The sequence below is a fragment of the Phyllostomus discolor genome, chromosome 13 (genome assembly GCF_004126475.2).
Source record: "Phyllostomus discolor isolate MPI-MPIP mPhyDis1 chromosome 13, mPhyDis1.pri.v3, whole genome shotgun sequence".
Classification (NCBI taxonomy): domain Eukaryota; kingdom Metazoa; phylum Chordata; class Mammalia; order Chiroptera; family Phyllostomidae; genus Phyllostomus; species Phyllostomus discolor.
This window is the reverse complement of record NC_040915.2, coordinates 46,742,677-46,764,610: the sequence shown is the minus strand read 5'-3', so window position 1 is coordinate 46,764,610 and position 21,934 is coordinate 46,742,677. Positions and strand designations below refer to the sequence as shown.

General features: G+C 53.8%; 2 protein-coding genes across 2 annotated transcripts in view; both read right to left on the bottom strand.

Moving 5' to 3' along the window:
* Window positions 1-10,005, bottom strand: part of LOC114509361 (2'-5'-oligoadenylate synthase 3) — a 36,767-nt gene extending 26,762 nt beyond the window's left edge. The window contains exons 1-7 of the mRNA XM_036013652.1: window positions 9,485-10,005; window positions 6,802-7,084; window positions 4,874-5,049; window positions 3,578-3,813; window positions 2,490-2,643; window positions 1,770-2,108; window positions 334-616 (exon numbers count right to left, since the gene is read on the bottom strand). Of these exons, the coding sequence (XP_035869545.1) occupies window positions 334-616; window positions 1,770-2,108; window positions 2,490-2,643; window positions 3,578-3,813; window positions 4,874-5,049; window positions 6,802-7,084; window positions 9,485-9,676 (1,663 nt within the window). The 5' untranslated portion in view covers window positions 9,677-10,005. The remainder of the gene's footprint in view (window positions 1-333; window positions 617-1,769; window positions 2,109-2,489; window positions 2,644-3,577; window positions 3,814-4,873; window positions 5,050-6,801; window positions 7,085-9,484) is intronic.
* Window positions 10,006-12,625: 2,620 nt separating this feature from the next.
* On the bottom strand, window positions 12,626-20,314 carry LOC114510048 (2'-5'-oligoadenylate synthase 1). The gene is made up of 6 exons (XM_028528727.2): window positions 20,046-20,314; window positions 18,412-18,760; window positions 17,374-17,558; window positions 16,164-16,396; window positions 15,301-15,457; window positions 12,626-14,148 (listed from the first exon to the last, which is right to left on the bottom strand). The coding sequence occupies exons 1-6, from the start codon at window positions 20,223-20,225 to the stop codon at window positions 14,143-14,145; spliced, it is 1,110 nt and encodes a 369-aa protein (XP_028384528.1). The 5' UTR covers window positions 20,226-20,314; the 3' UTR covers window positions 12,626-14,142.
* Between the last annotated feature and the right edge of the window lie 1,620 nt (window positions 20,315-21,934).

Sequence of the window (21,934 nt, the reverse complement as noted above, 5' to 3'; positions counted from 1 at the left end):
GCTCGGGCTGCGAACCAAAGTATTGCAAGTTCGATTCCCAGTCAGGGCACATGCCTGGGTTGCAGGCCACGGCCCCCAGCAACCGCACATTGATGTTTCTCTCTCTCTCTTTCTCCCTCCCTTCCCTCTCTAAAAATAAATAAATAAAATCTTAAAAAAAAAGGTGAGATTCTTTTAAAAAAAACTGATGTAAAGTTTTACAAATACTAAATAATTATGGATTGATGATGATGAATTTCCAATGTCTGGCGAAGGGGAATGAGGATCACAGAGAAGACCACAGGAGATGTTCCCTGGTCCCTGCAGGGCACAGGCCGGGTGCCCCTCACCCACCCACGGCATCAAAGACGGGCAGCAGGCTGACATCCATCCAGCTCTCTAGGGCCGGCGACACGAGCTGGAACTGCAGAGCCTCGGCCACGGTCTGCTCTGGGAAACTGAGGGTCAGGCTGGGGACGGGGTCCTGCCACCAGGATTCCAGCTGTGCCCGCATATCGTCAAGAATCTCTGCAAGGCGGGGGCCCTGGTCCTGGTAGTTCTCGAAGCAGGTGAGGAAGATGACAAGTTCGGCGTCGCAGCCACCCCTGAGGTCTGTGCCCCTGCCGAATGAGCCCCCCTGCAGAGAAAAGACCACCTCAGACCTGGGCCTCTATTTGAGCCTGGGAGGGGGAGTGGTCAGACTGCGGCCCCACCAGCAGCCCCCAACCCGTGGCCCTGAAGCTGCTCGCTCACGGCCGTTGGGTCGTGGGGACACAGAGACAGATGCAGGCTGCATAAGCCCTGTGACCCTGACCGTCAGAAGCCTGGCAGAGGCAGACTACCTCCGCCTGCATTTACCTTCCGACCCACAACACCGTACAAAGTCAGACAATACGCAGCAGCAGGTAACAGAGGTGGTTGGGGGCGGGGAGGGACCAAGTGGGGGCAGTGGTCAAAGATTTTAGCCAAACATCTGCAGTACATCTGGATCCCAGGTCGCAAATTGGGGTCCTGGGGCCACCAGGGGTCTGCAGATGTACTTGGCCTATTTCAGGTAATCAGTCCCTCTGTCTGTCCACCCGTTCCTTCACGTATTCGGCAAATGTTTACTGAGCGATAACGTACAGGGGTGTGCAAGTGGATAGAATGACTTTCCTCCTGGTACTTAATTGCATCAGGGGAACATCGGGGGGCGAGTAGGGAGGCAGGAACAGCCAGCAAACAGCTGCCCCCAGAAGGTTCTAAGTGCTGTGTGGAGGCCACAGCAAGGGGACTGGGAGCGGGTGGCGCTGAGGGTACAAATTGTAACCTCAGCAGTCGGGCCTCCTGGAGAAGGGGACTTGGGCCACGGGCTTAACAGAGGGGAGGGAGAGAGCCAAGTGGATGGGGGCAGAACATTCCAGAAAGAGAAAACAGCCCGTGGGCATGTGTGCCCCCTGAGCTCAGGAAGAGCCAGGGGGTGAGCGTGGAGTAAGTGAAGGTCAGCGAGAGACCAGGGCCAGAGAGACCAGGGCCAGATCCACGGCCGGTGAGGCCTCAGTAGTCTGCAAAACCACGGAGGATGTTGTGCGGAGAAGGGAAGTGATCTGACTATGGTAACAGAGGTTTTAAAAAACTGTATCATTAAAAAAAAAAAAGCCAGCACCTAAATCTATACCTCCAGCCAGCAAACTACCCTCCGTGGATGTCACTTCCTCTGCCCACCCCCAGCGCATGTCTGTGACTTCTTCCCGCCCCCACGGTGGTCCTCCCATTAGGGCCCCATCCGTGTCTCCCCCTGGCGGACTCACCTTGCTGACCCTGGAGACCTTGTGGACACACTTCTCACGGAGGCAGCCCAGGATGGCATCGATGGCCTTGCTCGCCTGCCTCTGGAACAGGGTGTGTGGCTTGAGGTGGTCCTGGATGAAGAGGTCCAGCTCCCTGCTGGGGATCTGGGACAGATCCGGTGCAGAGGGGGCGATGCTGGCCACCGCGGAGAAGACGGGGGCTGGGAAGAAGGGCCGCCGGTTCCCTGCCCCTGGACAGACAGCGCCGAGGCTGAGGCCGCTGCTGACCTTGGAGGTCTCCTGGGCGGGGTCTTGCAGGATGCGGAGGTCCAAACCTGAGCGCCCAGGAAGTGGAAGGCCCTGGAAGTTCGTGGAAGGAATTGTCTTACACATGCAAAGGTCTCTTTGTTCCTTCTCTCACCAGCCAGCCCCTCCCACTGTGTAGTCAAGGTGAGTGAGGCTCAGGGAGGGGAAGCGAGAGGCTGCCCAGGTGGCGCCTTTGTGCGGATCGGAAAAGGGGCCCTTCTGAAGAGGCCCCCCTGCGGTGGGCGAACACAGCTTGGTAAGCAGAGAGTAACTGCGCAGACTGGCGGTCAGATTGTGTCTGATGCCTGCTGCGCCCCGCCCCCTTTTCAACCCAGGTCCACAGCCCATGGCCCCCAGTGCAGAGCTGATGCTCAGAAAACGCTGAGCAGGTAAATTAGGAGTACAACCCGAGGAGCCCAGGAGGCCCTCACTCACTGGCACCTCCCAGGGCTTCACAGCGCCCCCTACAGCCTGCAGAAAACACGAGCGGTCACAGCAGGACTCCGCCTCTCGCGCCAGCAGATCCCAGGCCCAGGCTGCCCCATTCCCCACGTCCCACGTCGGGTCGGCCGGGTCCAGGATCACAGGCCTGCAAGTCCAAGGGGACAAGAAGATTCTGGCTGGCAGGATGCTCAAGGTCAGGGGCTCTGGAGTCAAGCTGGCCTGGCTCCAATCTCAATCTGGCAACTTTCCGGCTGTGTGACCAGAGGTTGTGTGATAGACTTTTCTGAGCCTCGGTTTCCTCATTTTCAAACTGGGGACAATAGCAGTGCCTGATAGGATGGGCTGTGGTGGCGATCAAATGACAGCAACGATCCTCGACTCCACCTGCACGTTAGAACCACTAGAGCAAGCCCGGGGGTCTCTGCGTGACGCCCTAGGACTTAGCAGTTTCATTCCTCCCCAGATAGCAGTCCGGCACGTATGCGCATGCGCTGAAATACGAGGCCGTGTATCGCCGCCCTCCGGGGAATGGCCCCAGAGCGGAAACACCCCAAACAGGCATCCTAAGCAGAATGGGGGACATACTGGGATGAACCCACGCGAGGGAAGAGAATGCACCACAACCACCGCAGCTACGCGGATGGATCTCAGAGACTCCACTTGGGGAACGGAAGACAGACACGAAGGGCAGGCTGTGGGGTTCCGTTTAAACCTGATTTCAGGACAGAACCGGACTGACAGCAGAATGGGGTCACCTTTGGGAGGAGCACGAGGAGAGCTCCTGGGGGCCTGGGGTATTCTGCCTGGATCGAATGGGGGGTTCACGGGTGTGACCCTTCACAGGAAGTCATCAAAACGTGTTCCGTGTCACCAAAACGCTCACGTCCAGAGCATGCAGTATGTTCCTGGGAACTCCCCCAAGGGATTCCGGTTTGCATCTGGGCCGAATCCACGGAATTAGAAAGTGCGCACGTGGCACTTGGCTTTGGCCCCCAGCGGACACGGCCTGCTTCATCAGGGTTCATTGCCTCCCCGTGACCCGGGCGCGGGAGAGTGGGTGGCGGGGTGCCAGGAGGTACCTGGGTCTCTCAAGCTGGCGAAGCAAGAACTCCTTAACGGCAGGGTCCTCGAAGCCGTAGTTGGTGGTCCAGAAAACACACAGGTGCCGATACTGCTGGATCAGGCCCAGGACCGTCTGGAGGCCTTGGGCCAGGCTGAAGGCATCCTTCCCACAGCCCTTCTCCCAGGCGAAGATGGTCAGCAGCTCCAGGGCATAGGCTGGGGGCATCTTCCTGCTCCCCTTCTGTGGGCGCACCTGTAAGAGGGCGGGGCAGGGCGCTCAGAGGATAACGGGGAGGGAACCGCTAACTCGCTGCAGAAGTTTGCGGCATCTCTCGGTCTCTGGGGTGGAGACCCAGCAGGCTGAGCCTAGGACGAGAGGCTGTGTCTCAAGCCTGTTGTAAAGCAACCTGGTGTTTCTTGGTTTCTCATCTGCTCTAGCTACTGGGGCTTCAGCAATGGGCTTGGCTCACACAGTAGTGGGGGGAGGGAGAGGTATGAGATTCAAGCCCCCCAGAAGGAGGGAGCAGTTGGGCGGGGCCAGAGGGTAGACTGAGACTGTTATTCCCCACGTAAAAGCACGACAGAACTTGCCCAGGGCCACAGAGCAAGTCCATGGTCGAGCAAGAATTGGCATGCAGCGCCTCCTCATTCCAGACCTGCTTTAGGATGCGTGGTCCAGGAGGAGGACCGAGCCATGTGCCTTAAGACGTTGGGCAGCCTGTTCCCTCTTCTGCAGCCACAGGCTGGGCCCCTGCTTCCCCAGTACACAGCCGTGTATTAACAGGCATGTGCAGGGCAGGGCGGCCTTCCTGAGGCTGGGGAGGGCGCTGCACCAACTCTGCGGACCTCATGGCGTACATAACACATCCCAGATCGTTTCCAAGCCCTAACTCTGAAAAGAAAGTCTTAAACCCTTTTAAAAAGAAACATGGGAGAATAACTTTAGAAAGTCAGAATAGGCAAAGGCTTCCTAAACAAGACCCAGAAAGCACAAATTACACGAGAAAAAGATGAACACAACTGACCGCATTAAGATGCAAACATTTTCTGTGACAAAAGGCTTATAAATAAGGTGAAGGTATAAGCCACAGATGGGGAGACTAGATTTGCACACCCACCATATATAAAGAGCTCCAACCAATCAATAACAAGAAGGCAGCTAACCCAGTAGGAAATAACGAACAATTTATGTGAACAGACAATTCCCAGAAGCATGAAGTGTTGCCAGACAGAAGGAAATATTTGCACCGTCACAGAGACACAAATTTAAACCGTCACATCCCCGGAGCGAGGACCCTCACGGGTGGCCTCACCTGGCGGTACCAGTGCTTCACCAGCAGGATCAGGTTCTTCAGCTTGGCCGGGCGGGTGTTCACGAAGTTCCTCCGCAGCTCTGCGAAGCAGGCTGCGTGCTCGCCCTCCTGGCAGCCGCTGTTGAGGAGGGTGGCGTAGACCTGGGGCTGGGGTTTGACGTGGGAGCTGAGCTGCCCTGTGGACATGAAGGCCCGTGAGTGAGGAAGGGTGCTGGGGACCCAGGAAGGGGGGGCAGGGTTGGTGCTGAGCTCAGCTTGGGGGGCAGGAAGAGAGTGAGGAGGACTTGAGCGGGGGCACTGGAGGATGAGGAGGAGAGCCTGGAGCTTCTCAGGAGGCAGGGAGGGAAGCTCTGGACCAGAAGGGAGGGTCCCTTGCTCCCCAATGGCCAGGCAGCCCCCAGAGGAAGGGGAAGAAATGCAGCCTCATCCCCGGGAGGTTAAATAGAATGATACTTCCTGCCGAGTCGGGAATCCTATGGCCTGGCAGCTCTTTCCTCCCGGAGGCTCCCTCGGGCTACACACAAACACCGCAGCACACACCTTTAACTAATTGGAACCGTGAGAGGAGAAGGCACGCCAGAGAACTATAAGGCGAGAGGTTCTGATTCCTTAGCAGTAATTGCTAATATTTTTTGAGCACTGACAGCATGCCAGGCCCTGTGCTGGAAGTTGTCCGTGCATGCCCTCATGGACTCCCCACTAAAACCCTACAGTTCTTCACCTCGTTTTATAGCAGTGGAAACCGAGGCATGAAGTAATTCAGAGCTCTGCCCCGGGGTATGTGGCTGCAGACAGGATCGGAAGGCAGAGCCAGCTGACTTGACAGTATGCGCCCCCGTCCCCGGGGCCTGGCTCGGGAAAAGTAAACACTCTCCATAACGTCCTAGGTTCCTGGCATCACTTATTTGCTGTGTGACTTCGGGTGAGTTACTGTATGTCTCTGTGCCTCAGTGTCCCTATTCGTAAAGTGGAAGGCAAGACAGTCAGATTTTATAGGCTTGTTTCGAGGGGTTGGTAAGATAAAACATGTCGAATGCTTGGGAAAGTCAAGCATTGGATAAGGAGTAGCTGTTAAGATTAATAATAGAAGCCCTGGCTGGCGTAGCTCAGTGGATTGAGCACGGGCTGCAAACCAAAGTGTCGTAGGTTCGATTCCCAGTCAGGGTACATGCCTGGGTTGCAGGCAATGACCCCCAGCAACTGCACATTGATATTTCGCTCTCTTTCTCTCTCTCTTTCTCCTTCCCTTCCCTCTCTAAAAATAAATAAATAAAATCTTAAAAACAAAAGATTAATAATAGAGCGGGTGGATAGGTGTGGGAGAGGTGGCTGTAGCTGGGACATTGTAACCCAGGATAAACTCAAGATAGTTACCTCCCAGAATACCATGGTACATGATAATAATATCAATAATAATAATAATAATAGAAATAAGAATAGCAGGCACTCCTTCAGCCCTAGCATGTGTCAGACACTGTTCTGAGTTCATTACACGTATTAACACACACAGTCTTTCCCAGAACACATTTCTACTGTCCTATGATTACTACCTGCATGTGGCAGATGCAGGCTCAGAGGCATATCATCATATTAAGTCAAGCACGGGTATAGGACAAAGGAGAGTGCAAAAATCACACCGATGCTTTTAAGGTAAAACATGAGATTTTGCAGAATTTGCCTTCTCCCCTGGGCTATCTGTGGCCGGGCTGAGCTGCACTCGGCAGGGGCTGAAGGAAATTCTCCCCAGTTGCTTGAGCAAGGGCCAAGCATCGTGGCTCTGAGACCACGGAGCCAGGAGGAACTGGGCCTCCTTGGCTCTTGTCTGGTCCAAACCCATTATGTTAAGTCAAGAAACCAAAGCCCAGAGCGGGCGGCCCAGGTCCCACAGCAAGTTGGCGGCAGGACAGGAGGTCCCTCACGCCCCTCACCCAGAGCGTCAAAGGCGGGCACCACGCTCACGTCCATCCAGTCGTCCAGGTCTGGGGATGCCAGTCGGAACTGGAGGGCCCCAGGCGTGTCCCGCTGGAGAAACTCAAGGCTCAAGCCAGGGACCAGGTTCTGCCATGAGGATTCCAGCAGCACCCTCATCTCCCTGAGGATCTCTCCGTGCCGAGCACGCTGGTCCTCATAGCTCCGGAAGCAGTTGAGGAAGACGACAAGTTCGGAATCACAGCCACCCCTCAGAGCTGTGCCCCGGCCAAAGGAGCCTCCCTATGAAGAAAACAACAACAACAAACAAACAAACAACTCAGAAGTCTGTACTCTCCAATTCTATTGCCCACACAGGCTGGCAGGCGAGTGGGCTGGGTGGGGACTGCGGCCACACAGCTCCCGGCATCGAAGCCACGCAGGAATGTGGGCTAAGGGCGGCCAGTTCTGAATTTTCAAGAGAAGCAATTTTTATATATCAGTCCATAATTTCTACATGTTAGGAATGAAGTATAAAAAAAAACTAAAACTGTAGGTGAAACAAATTCTGCTTTGTAGAACACATTTGTGACCTTTGCCTGGGGTCAGTACAAAGCAGTTATATAATTTGAACACAAATTGCTGAGACCTTTCTGACCAGTGCTTCTTTCTGCAAAGCTGCCAGCCCGAGGATTCGGGAAGGAAGTGCACATTATTGGAGCCTCTGCTCTGTGCCTGGCGCTCTGGCAAATGTCCGACACCCATAATGTCACTGCCAACAGGCAACGGCCCTCCTGTGGTTACATGCGGTCACAGATGGGGGGCGCTCTGAGCAGTAAAATGAGTAACGCTGAGAGTAGTGAAGTCAGTAACACAGCCAGTAAGAGGCAAGAACCAGGATTAGCCCTCTGGGGGCATCTTCCCACCCAACCGGGCTCACTCCCAAGCCAGTTCATTCACTGCCAGCCCCTCACAACCGACGCAGAGCACAGGGGAATGTTAGAGACCGAGCACTTCTTTCATGCTTTGCACTCGATCATGTCATTTAACCTTCCTCCCAAGCCAGGAGGAAGGTGCTATGATTGCTCTCGCCTTACAAACCAGGGATTGAACGTGCAGGGAGGTCGCCACTTTCTCACGACCTTTGAGCCAGGAGGGACAGCGGCGTGACTTACACCCAGTGAGTTGGGCTCCAGACCCACACCCTCCACCCCAATAAATTAACTCACTTAAAAAATAGTTTTTATTATGAAAGTGTCCAAACCTACAGAAAAGAGGAGAGGATTTAAAAGACGTCTTTTGCCACATTTGCTCGTTTGTGGGAGCCTTTTTTCTTTTGAAAGAAATTCCAGACAATATGTCATTTCTTACGGTTTCATGGGCATCTCTACCATAGTGATTCCTCATGGTGAGCGGCTGTGCCTCAGGGACATTTGGCAATGCCAGGAGACATTTTTGGTGGGCACAGCTGAGCAGGGGAGCCCCTTCATGTGGGCCCTGGGGGGTTCCTACCGAGACCCCTTCTTTGCTTTCTGGTGCAACCACGAGTCCCAGGCCCACTTCGTGCATCTCACTCCAGCTGGGAATCAGCGATTCCTCACGGCTGGAAATGAAACCCGTGGCCCCGCCCACTTCATCAGGGCCTCCTTCAAAGCCTCGGTGGTCCCAGGACCATAAGCTAAACTCAGCCTTGAGAGCCCTTCCAGGTTTTCCAGGAAGCTCAGGATGCCAGACCTTTAGAGATGCTTAAACCACGGTTCTGCAGAAATCCTCCAGCCTGTCTCAGAGGCGGAAATCTGCCCCAGCACCGCGGTCTGGGCTGCTGGTCTCCCCTCCTCCTTTCCTGTGTTCCACGCTAAGATTCAGCCCCAACAAACCACTAGCGGCTCTGCGGCCACGGGCGGTTCTGTTTGCATCTCTTCCCCTCATACACTCCAGGTCTCCCCCACTCTCTCCCACCCTGGTTTCCCCCCTGGGGGGGGGTCCACGCGGCACCCCCGAGTTCACCCTGAGGACACAGCAGCTGACTCCTGTCTCCTCCCTGAGTCTGTCGGCATCCTGAGCTCCGTGTCAGGGTGACAAAGAGTGACCAGGCCAAAAAGGGACCCAGCCTCAGTGTCCCCACCCATTAAACAGAGACAATAATCTCTGCCTCACTACAAGCGAGCATTAAGTGACATATGACTCATTTAAGGAGAAAGAGTTCATTGTTGTCGGGTCATTTCTCAGTAAGTTGGGCTAGATTAGGGCCATTCTAGGGAATTATTATGTCTGCACCTTAGGGTCCGGGGCAGCGTGAGTGAGGCCCATAGTCTGTTTGATGGGGTGAAACAGGCTATGTGTCTGGGAATGAATGAATGAATGCATGAATAAGAGGCCGCCCTTAGCAGCGTAGATTCAGGAATCAGACTTCCTGGCTTTGTATCCGGAATGGACTTCTTACAGGCTTGGACACGTTACTTCCGCTCTCCGTGCCTCAGTTTCCCCACCTGCTAAGTGGTGGTAACTAGTACCTACCCCGCAGAGGTATTGTGAGCAGGAGTATATTTTCAGGGCACTTTGAACAACCCTGGAGCTCAGACAAGTGGGATCTCTTAGTGACAAAGAAATGAATGAAAAGACCGATAAAGCCCCTTCCCGTCCCTTCCCCCTCCTATTTTCAAACCGAGACCGCGAGGTCGCCCCTGCTCCCGGAGAGCCCACCTTGGTGATTTTAAGTACCCGCCACGGTGGGGCAGCAGCTCCCCCGGCAGCAGGGCGGCCCCCACGCTCTCTCAGGACCGCGCCCAGGGCCCCCAGAGCGCGCCGCGCCGTCCCCACGAACTCCGCAGTCGGCTGCAGGCTGCTGGTCACCAGGCCGTCCAGCGCGGCGGCGGGGGTGCGGTACAGGTCCATGCCCGGGCGCCGGGGCGACTGCGGGCAGGGGTTCTGCGTGCGGGTGGCGAGCTCGGTGCGCTCGCCCGCCTCTGCGTTTGCGTCCCAGGGTCTCGGAGGTCCCAGGTGCCCCGCAGCGCCCCGCCCCAGTCCTGCGCCCGGCGCAGGGAGAGGGAAGGATGCGACTGGCCCAGTCTCCCCGCCGCTTGCCCCCTTTCCCCATCCTCTCGGGACTCCCCCCTTTTCCTGCTTTCAGTTTCGTTTCTTGCAGCCGCTCCGGCCTCTGCCCCCACTTCCGGTTCCCTTTGCAGTCGGGGTTTCTCCTCCTGGGCTTAGCCCCTCCCGCAGCTCCGGGTCTACCTTGCCTGGGGCTCCCTGGCTCCGAGGCACCAAACACAACAGAACCAAATGCCTCTACGGCAGCAGGACCCCCGAGCACAGCGCTGGCACGGAGTAACGTGACCAGGGCGTTTAAGAAACGTGCAGGATTTGTGCGAAAAACGGTGAGGAGATTCACACACACGGAGAGCCCCTACCTTGCTCTCTGGCTGGAGGATACCTTCTAACACGGGCAATAAATAATAAGGGACGATTACAGAGTTTGCCCTGCACCCCTTTCCAAATATCTCATTCAACCCTCCCAATAACCATGCCATAAGCGCTGTTATGATCACACCGCGATAGGAGAGGAAGTTAAGGACCGGAGAATCTAGGCTTCACGCCCAGGGTCCCACGGCTGCAAAGCTGGCGCACTGGGCCCAAACCCCGTGCAGACTCTCACTGCTCACCCACTCTGCGTGGCCCCAGCCAACTCTTCCCAGTTTATACACTGAATGCAATCCCAATCAAAATGCCGTTAAAAAATCCAAACACCATTCTAAACTGTCTTAAGAATTAAGATTTTTAAAAATTTTTTAGGATTTTATTTATTTATTTTTAGAGAGGGAAGGGAGGGAGAGAGAGAGAGAGAGAGAGAGAAACATCAATGTGCAGTTGCTGGGGGTTATGGCCTGCAACCCAGGCATGTACCCTGGCTGGGAATCGAACCTGGGACACTTTGGTTCCCAGCCCGAAGAATTAAGATTTTTTTTTTTAAGAGGAGAAAGGAGAGTTTAGAACAGCACCTTTCATACAATATCACCTATGAACACATTATAAAGCTACAAGGTTTACATCGTGTGGGGACTGGCACAGAAGGAGGCAGCTCTAAGCTGCAGAGTGAACTCTTGAAGCCCCAAGGCAGTCCATTGCTGTCGCTATGTTCACCACCTGGACTCATTTTCCCGTGGCTTCCCTGTTCCTCCTCCACCCGGCAGGTGCACACTGGAGCTCGTCCTCGGGACTGGCCGGAACCAGAGTCCCCGTCCCACCCAGAAACTCATTGGTCCTCTGCCCCTTCACTCAAGGAGCCAGCACACCCTCTGCCTCTGAGGAAACCTCAGGTCACACTCATCTCGACAGGAGCTTCCTGAAGCCTGCCATCCCGGGAAGGAGATGAGAGATGGGGTCAGAGGGTGAACGAATTTCAGAGGTCAGAGGCTAGCAGTGTGTACACAGTTTATATTTACCCAGTAGTCAGGGCCACGTCCCTGGGGGTATTCAAGTGTAGGAGGAAGACTGGATGACGGGTTAGAGGCACAGGTGTGTTTAACGTGTCGGCAACGCAACAGGTTGGGAACTGAGAGAGCGTGCCATCGAGGGACTGGGGCATCTGAGGAATGTGCAGAAAGCAGAAAGCAGAAGGGTCGAGATTGGATCCAGTCGGTGCGCTGATTCCACGCACGAGCCCTCAACTCCACTCCAGAGCTCTAGGAACCAGGGCAAAGGGATGGCAACACTTAATAAACCTGCTGGATCCCGTGAGACGCCTGAAAGAGAAATGGGATTGGACGACGGAGGACGTTACAGCCCCAAAATCAGGAGGAAGAGGGTGCGTGTGCAGGGCAGGGAGGGCTCTCAGGGGCTCCAGGGTCCCTGGCGTTGCCCAGACCAAGGGGCGGGGCTTGCATGAGGAGGAGCGGGGGCGGGTACCTGGAACCCCTCACTCAGGGCTTCGAAAGTGGCAGTACATTAAAATCCAGTTGAGTCCTCAGTATGAAGTTGAGCACCTGGAGTTCCCCTGCCCACCCAGGACTGCAAGCCTTACCAGACACGGTTTCCCTTCCACAGCCTTGAGGCCGTTCTAGCCTCCTCCACCCTCCGAGAACTCCACCCTCATCTCCGCAGACTAATCCTCAGCTCTTCCCAGTTTCGTTTCCCCAGCAGGGAGTTACCCAGAGAACGGCCCTGGGGAACTCAGGGTTGGATGCCTCGCGGGCTGCAGCGGCTCTCACCCCTCCCACGCTGGCGCCTCTGTTTCCAAATCTCAGGAATTTGCGCTGGAGCCAGAAATTCCAAGACCCAGCACCCCAGAGTTTTCCATTACCTGGGCTTGCTGGCTTTTCACCAACTATCGGAGCTTAGCTGAGAGAAATACTTATTACTCTTATTTTTGCAAGAAAAATTGCTTTGGTTTTTTTTTTGTGGTGACACAAGCAATACAAGTTTAAATGTAAATAAAATCAGAAAATTCAGGCAAGTACTAAGATCACTCATAACGCTATTATCAGATATACCTACTGAAAACATTGAGACCTTCCAGGAAGCAACCATTACAAAACACAATTAAAGAAAACATTCTTCACACAATAACAGAAACAAATCCCTAAGAATAACATGACAAAAACACGAAAGGCCTATTCAGGGAACAATTATATAAAACTCAGTCATAAAGTCATTAAAGAAGACATAATGGAAATAGACTCCAACTTCACAGGTTTTTAATATTATATAGATGTCATTGTTCCAAAACCAATTTACAGAACTCCAATTAAACGCCTCCCTAGATTTTGGGTGAAACTTTACAAATTGATTATAAAATTAACATACAAACAGAGCCAAAGGAAGCCAGGGATTTTTATTAAAAAAAAAAAAAAAAAAAAAGAGTGAGAGAGAACACAGTTTCCTATGAGATATTACTAATTCCTTTAAGATTATAGTAATTAAGACAAGGTAGTATTTTATTTTACTTATTCTTCAAGCCTTTAGTCCATTTGGAGTTGATTTGTGGGTGTGCTATAGGGGAAGGGTCCAATGTCGTCCGTTTGTGGGTGGATGTCCAGTTTTCCCCACACCGTTTGTCAGAGAGATAGCCCATGCCCGCATTGTGTGTCCTTGGCGGCCCTGCCGATGATCAGCTGGCCGGGTGCGCCAAGTGCAGGCGGCAAAAGCAAAACCAGGCAAGAGAGGCTGCATCAAACTAACAATGAAACAATCGATACAGTGAAAAGGCGAGCTATGGAAAGGGAGAAAATGTTTGCAAACCGTAACACCAAAGGGATTAGTTTTCAAAATAAAGAGGAGCTCTTACAAGTCGATAGCAAAAACAAATAAAAACAAACAAACAAATAACCTCACTTAAAAAAACGAGCCAAGAACTCGAAGAGACCTTTCCCCCAAGAAGACATGCCCATGGACCGATGAAAAGATGCTCAACATCACTAATCACTGGACAAATGCAAATGAAAACCATGAGCTACCACCTCTCATGTGTTAGAACGGCTACTATATAAGCTATTTTTGAAAAAACTAAAGACACAGCGTTGGTGAGGATGTGGAGGAACTGGGACCCTCACGCACTGTGGTGGGAGTGCAAAATGGTGCAGCCACAGTGGAAAACAATATGGGAATTCCTCAGAAAATTAAAAGGAGTACTATGTGGCTTTCCAGTTAAGCAACTAGTTACTAGTTCAACTAAATCTACTGATCACTATAATACGGTTTATAATCCCGAAACACTCAGGAGACAACACAGATGGATTATGCACCCGGTAAAATGCAATGGGGACGTTACATGTGCCAAAATTTTCCTCTTCGCATGGAGTGATAAACCCGACAAAGCAGGTGACAAACGTGGGTAGGAGGCAGAACCCCACTTTTATAAAAACTCTACCTGTGCAGGGGGACAGGCAGAGCCAGAAAAAAGGCTGGAGGGACAGGCCCCAAATTTAACAGGTCGGAGGGAAGGACTGTGGGAGTGGCTTTTTTTTTTAATGATTTATTTTGCTAATGTTAAAGAGACATGTCATCCTGAAGGAAGAGGTTTATTACTCACGGGTCCCTAGAAATAGGAGGTGCAGTCGCCACGGGGGGGGGGGGCGGGGAGCACCAGGGTTGTTCAGGGGGCAGAGGGGGCGAGGGGAACACAGGGCCAGGAACCTTTAGCATCGCTCCCAGGGAAAGGCAAGGCAGGGTAAGCAGGCCGAGGACTGGCTGCTTTGTGGGTGGGAGGCAACAGGTGAGCTGTGGGGTCGGTTATCCTCCTTGCGCCTGGGAGGGGGCCCTGCCAGGCGTGCGTTGTGGCCATGAAGGGGTCCGGGGTGCTGTCTGGAACCGTGGAGCTGAGGAGTCTCGAGAGCACAGGTTATCCAGGTATCTTGGCTGCCTTCTTAGATCTGAAAGGGTAAATACAGCACAGGGTCGCATTGGAGAGCGGGTCGTTCCGCCTTGGGCTCGGTGACATGCCACTTGGATCCTCCCTGAAGAAGCACGAGCAAGTCCCAGTAGCCGGGGAGGCTGTCAGCAAGCAGACTCTGGGTACCAGCCCCCTTAGGGTGGCCTGGGCTGCACAGAGCCCCTTGCTTAAAAGGCCACGCCCCTTCCTGGGTGGCCCGCATTCAGGGGCTGCTCCAGGGCAGGTAGAAAGGCGTGACCCCTCAGATTGCTCTAGGACAGCTCTGAAGGCCATCAGAGCTCCAGGCCCCTCCGCCCGGGCGTGGGGGGGTGAAGGGGTGGGCTGACACTGTCCCTGGGCTGTGTCCCAGCTGGACGCCTCCCGTTCCACAGGTGTTGGCTCCCGCACATCACACTCCCTCTGGGAGCCTGCTTCCCGGGGAACCCTCTCTGACGTCCCCCAGCAGGAAAAAGACCCCAACCCTGGGGTCGGAAACATCCCAGTTCAGGAGTTTCTGCCCCTCCTAGCTTTGTGACACGCCCATCTTGCTGGGCAGTTCCGAGGCTCCCGTTTGCCAGGCGCTAAGTAGAGGGGACACAAGGCAGGCCGATTACACAATGGAGTGAGCGCTGGCGGTGGAGTCCTCGGGTTCGAACCCCAGCTCTACCACTCGCTCGCTGAGTGCCTTTGAGCAGGCGGCTTCACCTCTCTGAGCCCCCTTTTCTCATCTCCGGGATGAGAGTAGAAAACCTGCCTCGTCGGGTGTTGTGAGGACTGAATAAAATAACATGTGCAAACGGGCTTAGGACGGTATCTGAGCCCAAAGCAAATATCACTGCCCAGTGGTTGCCGTGTTTACTGTTATTATTAGGAGGAGCCAACTGGAGTTGTTAAAGTGGCCTTCGGCCAAGACAGCATGGATTAAAGAATGAACTCGGAACAAAGGATGTGAAAATTCCAGGAACCCTGTGAATGGGGTCGATGTGGCTGGAAAGTTGCCCTAAAATAGGGGAGCTCAGCCCGAACCTGTATGAGGGCGAGGGACCTCTATAGCAAGAGGCTGTGTCTTGGGGAAGAACGGCAGCCAGCCGTATGCCCCAAGCTGTGCGGAGGGGTGGGGGAAGGGTGACAGGGAGGAAGCAGAAGGTCTCACCCGTATGTTCCAGGAGCCCACCGGAGACCCATTCCCTTTCTTAAAGCATGGGTAAGTCAGCCAGACTCTGGCCTTTCCCGCCAGCCGCTCCCAGCCCCCTGGTAGGTTGTCCGCACCAACGTTTCCTGTCGGGTCAGCTGGGTCCAGAATCACAGGCCTGAAGAGCAACGTTTTAAGAGGGACACGTGAGGAGCGGGGCTGTGTCTGGGTGCTCCTGCTCTTGCAAAACACCAGCCTGGGGCAGCGTGGGAGTCGGGGGAGGGGGGAGGGCGCAGCAGGGCCCTGCAGCGTGGTAGGCAGTGAACCAGGGACAAGGACCCTTGCACTTGGGCCTTACAGACCCGAGTTAAATGTCCCCTCTGCCCTTTATTAGTGGTGTGTCCTTGGGTAGGTCACCGGAGCTCTCTAAGCCTCAGCTTTCTCATCTGTGAAACGGGGCCAGTTGACCACACTGAGCCAAAGCATGTGGAAGGCTCCGCACAGTTCTTGGGAGCATAATGAGAGGCTGATACACATCAGTCGGAATGAAAATAATTCTTGCTATTGCATTAGAATGTGTGGGTCTTACAGCAAGCTTTTCGTCCCTGGGAACCATGATTACGACGGCTGCGGCTGCTGTCATTTCAGCTCAAATTTCAGCTGTTTCACTTCTGTCAAGGTCTGGACAAGCTCCCTGCTTCTCAGAACGCTAGCTGACTCCTCTGCGAAGCAGTTGGCATGGCGGTGGCCTCTCGGGGTCAGGGAGGAGGTGACCAGTAGGAATGGAGCCCCCCTCTTCCTCATTTCTAAGGCACCACAGCTGTATCTGGGGGTTGGGGGGTGTCCATCTCTGTGGGGGGCTAGGCCCTGTGGGGACAGAGTACCTGGGTTTCTGGAGTTGCCTGCTCAGGTATGGGCCAATAACAGGGTGGTTCCTGTCGTAATACTTTGTCCAGTAGACGCAAAGATTCCGGTAGTTCACAACTAACTGCAAGACGGTCTGAAACCCCTCGGCCGTGACGAAGTCTGCTTCCTTGCTCCCCTGCTCCCAAGCGTAGACTGTGAGCAGCTCCAGGGCGTACTGAGGCGGCAGGGGCTGTCTGAGCTCCCGCTTACACTGAGAAGAGAAGAGCAAAAACAACCAGGAAAGTGGGTTTGCCCAGCTTTGAGCAAAGCGCCTGTCCCATGGGCCAAATCCAACGTAGGGCTCCTTTTTGGAAATCAAGTTTTCTTGGTGCAGAGTCACACCCATGCATTTACGGACGACGCTGTCTGCGTGCTTTTGTGCTACAAAGACAGGAGTTGAGTAAGTAAGGCAGAGACCATGTGACCCACAAGATCTAAATTGTTCTGTGCTGCCTCGCTGTTTGGGGGAAAAGCTCTCTGGGCCCTGGAATTCTGAGGGACGGGGTTTGCATCGTGGCTCCAGCCCCGTCTGGTTCTGGGCGGACAGCCTATTTAGATTCTGGGGAGACTGACTCTTGCAGCTTCACTGTTCTCATCTGCCGAGGGGATGGTAATCACAGCGTCTCCCTCGGAAGGGTATTATGGAAATAAACCGAGAGGAAGCACTGGAAGTGTTCCTAAGGGCCTCAGAGAAGCAGACAAAACCCCTCTGCAGGAAGACACAGAACGCAAAGCCTCACGGTACTTCACAGATAACCTCAAGTAAACCGGCACACACAGAATCAGGCACACAATGAAACAGGACACCAACGGTGAGGACCAGCAGGAAAAAAAAAAAAAGAGGAAGTAGTAATACATTTACAAAACTTGAGATAGAGGAGGGTCCAATGCAGGCTTTAAAGTAACTGGGGACGCTGTATGCAAAGGAGGAACGGGCCTGCAGGAAGTCGTGGGGCTTAGAGGCCGGGTGCCCTCTGCTCCTCCCCCTCCCCCTCCCAACCTGCCGCTCCTCCTTCCCCTCCCCTCCCCTCCCTTTCCCTTTCTTCCTCCTTTCCCCTCCCCTCTCCGTCCTTCTGCCCTCCTCTCCCCTCCCTGCCCCCTCCTCTTGCTCCCTTTTCCCTCTTCCCCGCCTCCTCCTCCTTCTCATCCACCCCTCACTCAGCTCCTGCCTGGGCAGGCCGGCCGTACCTCTTGGTACCAGTACTTGACCAGGCGGATGAGGCTCTTCAGCTTGGCCGGGCGATCCTTCAGGAAGGCGCGCTGCAGCTCCGTGAAGCAGGTGGAGAACTCGCCCTCTCTCCCCAGGCGTTCGCACTCTTGGATGAGCCTGACGTAGATTTGGGGGTCAGGTTTGTAGTCTTTTGTCACCTGACCTGTTAGGGATGAATCCGTAGCTTTAGGATGCCGGCTCTGCCCCGAGGGTCTCTGAGTCTCTCTGGGGAGACAAGCTCACTGGAGGTGCTGCAGCAGGAAGAGCCCTCTCCAGCCTCCCCCCCGCCCCCCTTCGCCCATCCACTGCCATCGAAGGTGGTTGGCTTCTGCTGCTTTATCGGTCACGTCCGCCTTGCCCTCTGCTCCCCATTCACCCTCGGCGTCTTCTTGCATTTCCCCTGCTACACACAGACCTCCTCTAACCTCTAGGCCTTTGCCCATGCTGTTCCCTCTGGCTGGTACGCCCTTTCCTCCCCTTCTCTCTCTACCCTTCTTATTATTATCCTTTTGGGAGGGGGAACCATTGTACCCCAGCAGCCAGCACAGCACACAGCAAGGGTAGTCCCAAACTTTTCCCATTTCTGGTGCTTTTAGAGTTTCGGTGTGTTTCTCGTGCGTCCCCTCTTAGAGACCCCGCCCCTCGTTGTAAGTGCGATGAGGCCTCCTCCCGTTTTGGGTGAAGATGAAATTCACATGTTGACTTTACACCAAGTCTAGGCTGCCTCACCTGCACAAAGCTGAACCACGTCGCCTTGCGGGCTTGCTAAGAAATGCCTTGCTCCCAAATTGTGCTGATCCGCTGCTTACTGTCGCTCCCTCGACCCATCAGGCCTCCTTCATTCTCGCCCCAGAGGAGAATCGAAGACCTCTTCCCCGTTTGAAAGGGCTGCCTTGTGTTGGGAAGACTTCCAGACCGGGAGACATTTCCGATCAGAAGTCGGAAAAGAGGGAGAGACAGGAGCCCTGACTTAGGGCAGAGGCTGGCACCCTGGTGTCCGGGGGTGGGGCACTCACCCAGGACATCAAAGGCGGGCAGGACATCAAACTCCACCCCATTCTGGGGAAAGCTCCAGGAAGGGCCATAGGAGAGGGTGAAGCTGAGCGAGCGAGGGTTCTGTATCACCCGGGCGTTCCCCCATCTATGGCTCTGCAGCATTGCCGTGTCGTGGCTCTGGTTCTGGATCTCAAACTGCACGTGGAACACTTTCTCTCTTTTGCAGGCTTCCAGCTGCCTTCTGATTTCCTGGATGAACATTTTTCGGTGATCAAACTGCTCCTGAAAACTCCCGAAGGTGCTCAGGAAGACCACGAGGTCGGCATCGGACCGGCCTCTGAGGGCAGTGCCTTTGCCGGAGGAGCCGCCCTGCAACAGAAGGGGAGAAAGGGATCCGACTTTTTTTTTTTTTTTTTGAGAAGAGCCTTCCTAAATCAAATGAGAACAATCACTAACATTCCTTTCTTTCTTTTTTTAAAAAGGATGTTTGTTTATTTATCTATTTTTAGAGAGAGGGGAAGGGAGGGAGACAGGAAGAGAAACCTCATTGTGTGGTTGCCTCTCACACGCCCCCACCTGGGACCCCACCCACAGCCCCGGGCAGGTGCCCTGACTGGGAATTGGAAATCAGCCACCCTTTGGTTCGCAGGCCGGCGCTCCGTCCACTGAGCCACACCAGCCAGGGCATCACTAACGTTCGTGAGCACTAGCCACAGTTCTGAGGGCATTGCCACTTTTGACTCCTACGATGCTCCCAAGGACTTTGCCATTTAGGCACCGTTGTTATTAGTCCCCCCCCTTACAGGTGCTTGGGGAGGTCATAGGTCGGCCCGAGCCACAGCTGACAGGTAGCAGAGACGCAGTTCAAACCCCAGCTGCCTTGTCCCGGGGTCTGTGTTCTCCACTCCCCGGCCTTTCCTGTCTTATATCATTCCATACTGCAGTCTGGCCCATGCTGGGAGGCTTACTTAATCTGCACAGCCCTGCAAGGTATAGGGAGTTTCGGATGGGGAAACTGAGGCACAGGGCGGTTAAGTGACTTGCTCAAGATTTAGAGCCAGTAGGTGCTATCTGCTTTTAAAATGCACACCCTTTTTGAAATCATTATTAAATGTACTAAGGGTAACGTTGGTTACTACAACATCATATACATTTCAAGTATACATTTTTGTAATACGGCATCTGTGTGCTCTATCGTGTGCTCACCATCCAGGCCTAGTCTCCTTGTGTCACCTTGTACTCGACCCTTTTTGTATCCTCTTCGCCCTCCCCCCACCCCCTCTTCACCTCAGGCAATCACCATTCTGTCAGAATCTGTACTCTTATTAAGCAGCGGAAGTGGTGAGTCCTCGGCCTGGCCATTCATTAGCAGATTGTAGCTCAGAGCTGGGCCTCAGTGCCCCTGTCTCAGAAATGGACGTGGCCCGGGACGGTGGTTCCTGAACTTCACCTGGGCCTGTGTGAAACAGTTACAGGCATCGGGCCTGACCCCAGGGTCTGTTTGCACAAGCTGCGGTTATGTTTCTGGTGTGGGTCAGTTTGGAACCACCAGCCCCCAAGACCTCCACGTTTTTGCTCTCTCTCTTTCACTGGGGAAGCTGGTGCCCGTTTGGCCACGCACCCCCCCTCCGTTCTGGCAGGCAGGTGGGCTCACCTTTACCACCTTCAACACCCGGACAGGGCGGCCGCCACCTCGGAGGAAACACCTCTCCTTCAGGAAGCTGCAGATGATATGAATGGCTTCATTGACCCTTTCTCGGAAAGGGCCATCTGGCAGGAGGTGGTCTTCGATGAACTTGTCCAGATCCTTGGCCAAGGTCCTTTGCAGCTCCATCAGGATGCTCGGGTGGGGACAAGAAAGCCAGTGGTGAAGGAAACTGGCAGCGGCTGTCTTTTATAGTGCCCAGGTCCCAGCTGCTCTCGGTTTCGTTTCCTGGGGGAGGGAGGAGCTACATGCTTGCTTCTTATCAGGTCAAACCCCCTGGGGAGCATCCCTCTGGATCCAGGAGCTGACAATCTGCCTCCAGCACCTGCTTGCCCTCAGACTACCCTTGGGAGACATTGCTGTGGAACCCCCATCCTCGCCTCGCCCCAGAGAAATAAGGACTGAAAACCGGGTTTTGGTTTTTTTTCTTCTTCCCAGTTTTTTGTGGTGCTTGTGACAAAATTATTCAATAGTCTCCTACAGTGTTTACCACACTGTAGGTGCGTACCGCAAAGAGGGAAAACACCCAGAAACTCGGGAGGCAGAAAACCTCATTGGTAACCCCAAACCTCAGAGGTGACCACTATGCACATTTGGGGGGTAGATCTTTTCAGAAGTTTTCCTAGGTTAACACACACACCTACACGTGAAAATCCATGGTTCTCTTTCCTGTGCTTTTTTTTTTTTAATGGCATCCTACTATACTTTTTTCCCCTTTTGATTAATAGACTTTATTTCTTACAGCAGTTTTAGTTTGACAGAAAGATTGAACAGAAAGTGCAGAATTCACCTATGTCTCCTCTCCTTCCACCCATAGTTTCTACTGTTTTTAACCTGGGTGCATTCGTTGTGAGAAGTGAGTTGCTATTGATTCATTATCATCGACCAAACAGAGTTTGCACTTCCCATGAGGGTTTGCTCTATGGTGGACACTCCCCGGGTTTGAACAATGCGTGATGTCACGCACTCACCATTATAAAATCACGGAGGAGAGTTTCCCCTGGTCCCACCCACTCACTCCTCTCGGGGCAAACCTTCCTTCTTTTCTGACACACGCGTTCCGTGCCAGGAAGCTCCCCCGGCCACTGGTCCCACTTGAGCCCACCCTTTTAACGGATTGTTCTTTTCATGGGCAGTGAGTGCGAGATAGTTTTCCGTTTCTCCTGAGCATCCTTTGACCCACGTGTTAGTTAAAAGTGTGTTATTTACGCAAGCTGTGAACCAAAGTGTTGCAGGTTCGATTCCCAGTCAGGGTACATGCGTGGGTTGCAGGCCATGACCCCCAGCAACCGCACATTGATGTTTCTCTCTCTGTCTCTCCCTTCCTTCCCTCTCTAAAAATAAATAAATAAAATCTTTAAAAAAGTGTGTTATTTCGTCTCCAGATATTTTGGAATTTTCCAGGTAGCTTTCTTTTATTGATGGAGTGTCCGATCCCATTGTGGTAGAGGGTAAGCTTGATGATACCCGTCCTTTGCACTGTGGGAAGGCATGTTTTGTGGCTGGAGTGTGGTCTGTCTTGGCGAGTGTTTCTGGTGGGCTCAGGAAGTGTGTATTCTGTTATTGTTGGAGGAAGTTGTGTGTAGATACTCATTAGCTAGCTTTCGTAATCACCCTTCTCTTTTTTTAAAGAGAGGGGAAGGGGAGGAAAAAGAAAGAGAAACATTGATGTGAGAAAGCAACATCGATCAGTTGCCTCTCATACCTGCCCTGACGGGGGCGTCAAACCGGCAACCCAGGCATGAGGCCTGACCAGGAATCGAACTGGCGACCTTGCGGGACGATGCCCGACCCACTGAGCCACACTGCTCAGGGCCAATCCCCCTTCTCTTAACCAG